General features: G+C 35.2%; 1 protein-coding gene across 1 annotated transcript in view; it reads left to right on the top strand.

The window, feature by feature from the left end:
• The first annotated feature begins 119 nt into the window (after positions 1-119).
• Positions 120-9,837, top strand: part of e2f1 (E2F transcription factor 1) — a 15,842-nt gene continuing 6,124 nt past the window's right edge. The window contains exons 1-4 of the mRNA XM_059332315.1: positions 120-1,741; positions 5,273-5,372; positions 7,818-8,037; positions 8,356-8,508. Of these exons, the coding sequence (XP_059188298.1) occupies positions 1,490-1,741; positions 5,273-5,372; positions 7,818-8,037; positions 8,356-8,508 (725 nt within the window). The 5' untranslated portion in view covers positions 120-1,489. The remainder of the gene's footprint in view (positions 1,742-5,272; positions 5,373-7,817; positions 8,038-8,355; positions 8,509-9,837) is intronic.

Here is a 9,837-nt window from a genome sequence, read left to right as displayed (position 1 = left end):
TCAGAGCCCGCCGATCCCGCCCCTTGCTCCTCGACCAATCAAAACCGTCGAATTGAAAACACGTGTCGGTTTCGCGGCAAAAAAGATTTCGCGCGAAAACCGTCCGAGCCTTGTTTAGATGTGGATCAGCTGGGACAATAACAACAATAACAGCCGATAACGGGGTCCGAGCGCCGCTTTGAGACCTGGACCCTGATCCTGGGGGACCCTCTGACGGATCCACGGCTCCTCTTTCAACCGATAAGCTTCTATTTCACCTTTTATTTCCTTTTATTTCCAGTTTCTGACTCTCCTTCCTGCGTGTTCAACACAACGAGGAGGCTAATAACTCAGCTAACATGCTAATCTGCGCTATAATTTCACATTTTCACCTTTATAGTCCGTTTAATTAACTCTCGTTTTACCAAACGGACTATCTAAAATGCTCCAGAGTTACTAGGGTGGTGTATTTAATCTTGTAGATGTTTTTATATTTCGATAGCTGACTTCTGAAAGGCTGCTTAAAGTTTTAATAGCCATTAAAGTCAGCTCTGTGAGTAGAAATAATCCTGTTTTAAAGCCTTAAACTGCTGGTTTATCGGCTTGTTTGTTAACTTAAGTCCGCGTTTTATTGTCAGGACTGAAGCTAGCTGGTTAGCAGGCTGGTAGCTGTGTTAGTAGCTGTGTTGGTGTCAGTGTTTCAGGCCTCTCGGCTCTATTGTAGCTGTCAGGACAGATGAAAACAAAAGATCAGCTCACTAACTGACCTCCAGGGTTTCTGCAGCTGCCTCGGCTGGTTTTCGACCTTTTTTCACGGTGTCATATTAGCAGCAGAGCCTCCAAGAGTCGAAGAGCTGGCATGAATTTAGCAATTTTATTTTATTTGCCAAATTTCCTGTTTGGCAGAACATCCTGTCTTCTTGTGTCACCAGCAGCCTGAAAAACTGCTTTTCAACACAACAATCAGCTTCTATGTTGTGTTTTTTTTTTTTTTTAGTTCGGTTTTATAAGCAGTAAGATAGAAGAAAGGGGAACTTTTTAAAGAAATGTTGAAGCTATTTGTCAAGCAAACTTCCACAAGGCTTTAGAGCTGCAACAATAATCGATTATTGAGTTAATCGTCAACTATTTTGATCATCGAATAATTGGTGTGAGCAGTTTTTTTTAAAGACAATAAATCCAAATTCTCAGATTTCAGCTTATTCAATGTGAATATTTCTGGGTTTCTTTGTTCCTTTATGACAAAAAACTGAATATCTCTTCAAAACAAGAGATTTTAGGACGTCATTTTGTGTTTTTGGGAAACACTCATTGATATTTTTCAACATTTTATTGACCAAAACAACTAATCGATTAATCGTTTAAAGCATTGATAATGATAATAATGGTTGTCTGCAGCCCTACAAGGCTAGAAAATCCATCTGCGTGTTGAAACTCAAAACCTGCAGCATCTTTCTGGTCTGTGGCCCCTTCAAGTCGAGTTAAAGGGGGACCTCGGAGACTCTCTGCCATGTCAGAGACCCTGATCACGGGACAGACTTCGGAGGATCTGTTGGCAGACTTTGAGACCCTGTTGAACTCTGGGAGTATTGATCTGGGCCAGGACCACCAGATAGTGATTATCACCAGCCCCAGCAATGAGGGGCTCCACCCGGCCTCCGCCCCCTCCAGCACCGGGGAGATCCTGCTGTTCGCCACGCCGCAGGGCCCCGTGGACGTGGGGGGCCCGGACAAGAGACGCCCGGCGCTGGGGAGACCCCCGGTGAGGACGGGGGGGGGGGGGCGGGGGGGTCTGAGAAGTTAGCTGAGGAGGAACATTATGTTTAAATAGTGTGTGTTGTTGATCAAAGCTGTATAAGTTCATCCACCTGTTGCTTTGAAAGTTTTTTATTTTTTACTGTGTTTTTGCTTTTATATTAACTAGTGCAGTAGCTGTCATTTAGTCAATTAGTCATTTTGTGTCATTTTTTTGTCGTCTTGTCTTTTTTTGTAATTCTGTGTCTTTTTTAGTCATTTTGTGTCATTTTTTTGTCTTGTGTCTTTTTTTAGTCATTTTGTGTCTTATTTTTAGTCATTTTGTGTCTTTTTGGCCATTTCTTGGTCATTTTGTGCCTTTTTTTTTTGCCTTTTTTTGTCATTCTGTCTTTTTTTAGTCATTTTGTGTCATTTTTTGGTGTTGTGTCTTATCTTTAGTCATTTTGTGTCTTTTTAGTCATTTTGTGTCTTATTTTTAGTCATTTTGTGTCCTATTTTGTGTCTTTTTGGTCATTTTGTGTCACACCATCCAGCACAAACACATTGAACATTGATAGGCTGTTTACACAGAGCAGAGAGGAGAGGACAGGAGAGGCTGGAAAAATACTTCAATATGTAAAATATGTGAGGAAAAGGGGGGGGGGGTCTGAGAGTGGAAGAGAAAGTTGAAATGTGTGTGTTGTTGGTCTAAGCTGTATAAGTTCATCCACCTGTTGCTTTAAAAGTGTTTATTTTTTACTGTGTTTTTGCTTTTATCTTAAGTAGTGCAGTGTCTGTAGGAAGGATTTATTCATACATTACATGCAGAACACGACAACGTCTGCAAATCCATAAAACACTTTTCATAAGGTACTAAACCATCCAGCACATACACACTGAACATTGTTTACACAGAGCAGAGAGGAGGATCATTTTGTGTCATTTTTTTGTCATTTTGTGTCATTTTTTTGTCTTCTTGTGTCTTTTTTTTGTCATTCTGTGTCTTTTTTAGTCATTTTGTGTCATTTTTTTGTCTTCTTGTGTCTTTTTTTAGTCATTTTGTGTCTTTTTGGTCATTTTTTTGTCATTTTGTGCCTTTTTTTGTCATTCTGTCTTTTTTAGTCATTTTGTGTCTTATTTTTATTCATTTTGTGTCTTTTTTTAGTCATTTTGTGGCCTATTTTGTGTCTTTTTGGTCATTTTGTGCCTTTTTTGGTCCCTTTACAACATTTGTGTTTATCAGACTAGTGCAGTGGACATTGATAGGCTTTTTACACAGAGCAGAGAGGAGAGGACAGGAGAGGCTGGAAAAATCACAATACTTCAATATGTAAAATATGTGAGGAAAACTGTTTTGATAAATTTGTGGATTTATTTAGTCTTTTTTTGGTCCCTTTTACAACATATTTGTCTGTAACTCCATAAAACACTTTTCATAAGGTAACACACCATCCAGCACATACACACTGAACATTGATAGGCTGTTTACACAGAGCTGAGAAGAGAGGACAGGAGAGGCTGGAAAAATACTTCAATATGTACAATATGTGAGGAAAACTGTTTTATGACAATTTTGTGGATTTTTTTAGTCACTTTGTGTCTTTTTTGGTCCCTTTTACAGCATTCATGTTAATCAGACGAGTGCAGCTTCAGGTCTGAGGTAGTGCAAAAAATAAATAAATACAATAAACAATAACAATTAGAACAATATTTAAGGTTGTATGCTGTGCACAATATTAGGAAAGCTTGATAAGTCGACTTTTCTCTGATTCATTCTGGGACTAAAAGAGAGAAAATAACACCAACATTTATATAAACTTATTAACTCTTAATGCTTATGTATACTGACACTGTGTCAAACGTAATATGGGCATACTACGTGCCTGATTTATTTATTTATTTACGTTGTTTATAATCATTAACGTGACGTCAGCCTTTAATTGCTAGCTGCGGCTAGCAGTTAATAATAACACGGCTAACATTAATGCTACGATAACATCAGTAATAGGTCAGTTTGAAACTAAAGGTCGGGGGGTTTCAATACTTTTGAAAATGAGTATCGTATCCAGATACAACGTTTTGTGTGATGTTATGAAAATAAAACACATCAGTATCATCTGGCAAAATTGACCCACTACATAGATAATAATAATAATAATAATAATACATTTTAATTGGAAGGCACCTTTCTTGGCACTCCAGGACACCGTACAAAAAGATAGAAATAGATGAAGGAAGTGTCTCAATTTTCACAAAATAATAAGTAAGCAACCACTTTCAAAGCATCCAGTATTTATTTAACACCTATTCCCAGCAAAAAATGTATTGAATTGATAGAATCATCACAGAGGAAGACAAGACACAAACAAACATCTAGAATCTAGAATCAAGAAGCATTTTGGTCCTCAGCTCGTTTTAAACAGAAATCACCTCAAAATTCATTGTTGAGCAACGGCTCTGATAGACAGTTTAACATGTCAGAGAGAGAACCAGATATTTAGCTTGTTGACACACTGCCCCGGGCCCTTTAGAGGGCGGGGGCCCTGGGGCCCACATGGTTAATCCGGCCCTGCCGACTACAGAGTTATGGTCATTATGGTCGTTATCTGTTTCTCTGTTTCTCTGTTTCTCTAATCCAGCTGTTCTCAACCTTGGGGTTTGGACCCCAATTGGGGTCGCGAGATGATTTCTGGGGGTCGCCAAATCATTTTGGAAGTCAGCTCTGTCTCCACTGTGTTAAAGTGTTCATGTGTTAATGTGTTTTTGGTCACTTAATGTCTTTTTTTGATCATTTTGTGTCTTTTTTTGATCATTTTCTGTCTTTTTTTTGTCATTTTGTGGTAAATTTGTGTCTTTATTGGTCATTTTGTGTCTTTTTTTGTCATTTTGTGTCTTTTTTTTGTCATTTTGTGTCTTTTTTTGGTCATTTTCTGTCTTTTTGTTCATTTTCTGTCTTTATTGGCCATTTTCTGTCTTTTTTTGATCATTTTCTGTCTTTTTTTGATCATTTTGTGGTAAATTTGTGTCTTTATTGATCATTTTGTGTCTTTTTTTTGTCATTTTGTGTCTTTTTTTGTCATTTTGTGTCTTTTTTTGGTCATTTTCTGTCTTTTTTGGTCATTTTCTGTCTTTTTTTGATCATTTTCTGTCTTTTTTTGATCATTTTGTGGTAAATTTGTGTCTTTATTGATCATTTTGTGTCTTTTTTTTGTCATTTTGTGTCTTTTTTTGTCATTTTGTGTCTTTTTTTGGTCATTTTCTGTCTTTTTTGGTCATTTTCTGTCTTTTTTTGGTCATTTTCTGTCTTTTTTTGATCATTTTGTGGACAATTTTTGTCTTTTTTGGTCATTTTGTTTCCTTTTTTGGTCATTTTCTGTCTTTTCTGGTCATTTTCTGTCTTTTTGGGTCATTTTGTTTCTTTTTTGGGTGATCTGAACTGTGCGTGTGAGATCCTGTTCAGTGAGCGGGGGTCACGGACAACATGGATGTTAAATTGGGGTCGCGACTCAAAAAGGTTGAGAACTAACTGGTCTAATCTACTATCTGTGTTTTTGTTCAGGTGAAGAGGAAGTTGGACCTGGACAGCGACCATCAGTACGTCAGCACCACCAGACCCTCCATCGGCCCCGCCCCGCCCTCCACCCCCGCCCCGCCCAGAGGTACACACACACACACACACACACACACACAAACATTGTGGAGTTCAGGAGAAAATCATCAGTACGTTTTATTTCAAGAAGCCATTAAAACCAGTTAATATTCTTTTAGGTATTATTCCATCAGACATTGAGAAGGAAGGAGATAAATATCTGTATACAGTGATTGATGCGTATAATAATTAAATAAACGGTAATTCACCAGGCATCAACAAATGTAAAATAACAGTAGATGAGATGAAGGAAATGGAAAGAATCACCTAGAAGTTGAGAAACAGAAGAAGAAGAATTTAAAAGAAACTGGAGTAAATGGGTCATGGAAATACATGGAGTGGAAAACTAGAACTGTGTATTTATAATTTTGAATTAATTGAATAAGCAAACAATTAAACATGAATATTTATTTATATATCTATCTATTTATTTATGTATCTATTTATTTATTTATTTATTTATTTATCTATTCATTTATTTATTTATTCATTCATCTATTTTTTTATCTATTTATTTATTTTGTATTTATTTATTTATTTATCTATTTATTTATTTATTTAATTTATCTTTTATTTATTTTTATTTAATTTATCTATTTATTTTTTTATTTATTTAATTTATCTATTTATTTATTTTTATTTTATTTATCTATTTATTTTTTTATTTATTCTTTTCGCACTGCCTCTTGTAAAAAAAATGGATAAATGTTGCAGGATGAATTGAATATGTGATGAAGCTGCTAATATTTGTAATTTCATAACCTGCAGTAAAGTAAAAAAAAAAAATGTTTCCCAAAATCCAGAGCGTCAGCAACACGTGATCTCTTCATTAACCATCTATACAGACTGACCTTTGCTTCAGCCTCACTGTAAAGAACAAACAGCTGATCTGTTATCAGATCAGACATCAGACTGACTGGAGTCAGACATGATTCAATCTGTTCTTCTGTTGAAATGACTAAAGATTTATACGAGCAGACAATCAGTATTATTATTATTGATCAAAGTAGTAAACTAGTTAAAGTAAAACCTCTGGGCGATTTTCAAATGACCCCCTAAAACCTGAAGTTTTTCTGGAAATTCAACACCTACTAAATAATAGATTTTTCAGCCTCTGTAGCAGATAAAAATGAAATTTAAAAAGTATTTGAGAGCTTATACCCGTGGCTTTCATATGAAGTTGAGTTTATTTGTCCAAACGGTCAATAAAGTTTTTTAAAAAATCAACAAACTCAGCAAATGTTACATTTGACTGAATAAAAGTCCTATACCTAATACTAATACATGCCCATTAGCAAGATGCAAACATGATATGACCACTGGAAGAACAAGACATAGTTCTCATTAGCCTACTGTAATAAAAAAATAATAATTATCATCATAATAATAATAATAATAAATAATAATAATAATACATTTTATATATTGCACTTTTGAGGGTACTCAACGACGCATAAAGTAATATAAGACATAAACAGTCATGATTTCTTATATCATCATCACAATCAATTAGCCTATTATTATTATTATTAATATTAATATATTATTAATAATATTATTAGTATCTCCAGATGGCCACAAATCTGTCTGTTCTTTGGTGAAAATATGTCGTCTAAAAACATATTCCTCATCCATAAATCTGGTCGATTGGTTCCGAGGGTTCAAAGTCCAGATCAGCAATAAAATCATCGGTGCTGTTTTCATCAAATCTCTTCCATCACTTACTTCTGAGCTCCTCCGCTATATATATATATATATATATATATATATATATATATATATATATATATATATGCCTCCGCTATAGTCGTCTTCCTCCATGATTTAAAGTTCTGGAAAAGTCCCATGATGCATTGCGACACTCCCACATGTATTCTGATCATGATTCTGATGCATTTCATTGGCCAAGAGACCGAAAATAGGTGGAAAAAAATACAAATACTACAAAATGACATATCCGCTGTCCCGGCCTTAATGGTAGAGTGACGCAACAGCGCCCCCGGTTTCAATGGTAGAAATGTGGTAATGCTTTCCCGACGTCAATGGGTTAATGGGAAAAGTCTCAAGGTTCTGGTTTAATGAGGAGAGAAACGGTCCAGTTTGGTTGAAAGCAGGATTATTTTTAACCACGTGTTTTGAAAATAAAAAAAAAAAGATTCAAAATCACATTTTATGTTGGACTAAAGGACTAAAAAAGACACAAAATGACTGAAAAAGACACAACAAAACACACAAAATGGCCAAAAAAGAGTCAAAATGGCCAAAAAAGACACAAAATGACTAAAAAAAAGACACAAAATGACCAAAGAAAGACACAAAAAGCATCAAATTACCTAAAAATACACAAAATTGTTCCACTAAACTCACAAGGAGGTTCTGGTTTAATGAGGAGAGAAACGGTCCAGTTTGGTTGGAAGCAGGATTTATTATTTTGAACCTGGTGTTCTCTCTCCAGTCCCTCGGACCACGACGGAGAAGTCCCGCTACGACACGTCCCTGAACCTGACCACCAAGCGCTTCCTCAACCTGCTGTCCCAGTCGGCGGACGGCGTGGTGGACCTGAACTGGGCCTCGCAGGTCCTGGACGTCCAGAAGAGACGCATCTATGACATCACCAACGTCCTGGAGGGAATCCAGCTCATCTCCAAGAAGTCCAAGAACAACATCCAGTGGCTGTGAGTAGAAAGGAAAATAAATATATAAATAAATATTAATAAATAATAAATAATAAATAAATAAATAATAAATATAAATAAAAAATAATTAATAAATAAATAATAAATAATAATAATAATAGTAAAAATAAATAATAATAATAAATACTAGGTATAAGTAATAAATATAAGATATTATTATTATTATTATTATTATAGGTGTTTATATTATTATTATTATTATTATTATTATTATTATTATATATTATTATTATAATATAATATACTTCCTAAGTATAATCTAAAGTTGATGTATTTCTCTGTCTGTCCTCCCTGCAGTGGTAACCGAGTGGACCCAGCTCAGGTTTCCCGCCATAAGGAGCTGCAGAGGGAGGTGTGTGACCTGACAGAAGCTGAGGAGCAGCTGGACGAACTCATCTCCAAATGTAACCTGCAGCTCCGACTGCTGACAGAGGAGCCGCACAACAAGAAATATCCTTCAGACAAGTTGAACTCTACAGAAGAGTCAATATGTCACCATCAGGAGCCTTTGAGACTTCATATTTATTTTCTTTAACCCTGTGGAGTGTCCAAAAGCTCCAAATAATCCAGACTTGTTGCCTCCATCAGACTAGAAAACAAAGCAGCGTGGAGCCCTACTGTAAATTTACCTCTAAAGTTCTGGCTGTAAACTCCATGAGGCCAGTTTCAGTTTGATGATGATATACCAAGTAAAACTGGAGACAAGCTCAAATAGATTTAGTATCAAATGATAGAACTGGATGGAACCCTCTTATATGGTAGATTTGACACCTTTGGTCACATTTGACACATTTACAATTCTTTATTGAGCATGATAGTGTTTTGAAAGTAAAAAAAATATTCAAAATCACATATTATGTTGGACTAAAGGACTAAAAAAGACACAAAATGACTAAAAAAGACACAACAAAACACACAAAATGGCGAAAAAAGACACAAAATGACAAAAAAAGACACAAAATGACAAAAAAAAAAGACACAAAACGACAAAAAAAGACACAAAATGGCAAAAAAAAAGACATAAAATGACAAAAAAAGACACAAAATGACTAAAAAAAATCAAAAAGTCAATATATACCATCAGGATTATTTCCCCAAAAAACAGCTGCGATTTCCCCTTGAACTTCATATTTATTGTATCCAGTAGATGTTATGCTGTTAGAAATGCATGTACTGTCCTAAAAGATCTAACTGCAGGAACTACAGTTTTGGTCAAAAAGTGAGATAAGATTATATTAAGACTAGAATATAACATTTCTTTATAATATTTAGTCTAAAACAAACAAATCTTTGAATAGAGTTGTTAAACACTTTTAAATACACTGATAACAAAATCAGTTTGAAAATGTTTATTGACTGAAAACTAAATCTAAAAGCTGAAAGAAGACAACAACATTATAGTTACTGCTCTCTGTTTATCATCACTATTAGAACCTTTTACAGCAAAACCAGAGACAGGAACTACGTTTTTGGGGTCAAAGGTCAAATAAATCATCATGGTTTTTGAGCATAAAATGACATCATCAATACATGTAGAAATAAAAGTCATATCACTGATCTACCTATAACACATTTGGCTGGACAGTTAAAACACCTTAAAAACTTTAACCTGTTAGAATTCCTCCGACCCGGCTATAGATAGTGATATATGATACTAGAAGATCTGAGGAACCCATTGGTGTTTCTGGAGGGTTTTTGACATTTTTTTATCAATTCTTGAATAAAAAAACAAAAACAAATTCAGCACCAAATGTGTGTAAACAAATGGTGTCAACCAAA

The sequence above is a fragment of the Centropristis striata genome, chromosome 5, assembly GCF_030273125.1.
Source record: "Centropristis striata isolate RG_2023a ecotype Rhode Island chromosome 5, C.striata_1.0, whole genome shotgun sequence".
NCBI classification, from domain to species: Eukaryota; Metazoa; Chordata; class Actinopteri; order Perciformes; family Serranidae; genus Centropristis; species Centropristis striata.
The sequence above is the reverse complement of the archived record's forward strand: the minus strand, read 5'-3'. Positions and strand labels throughout refer to the sequence as shown.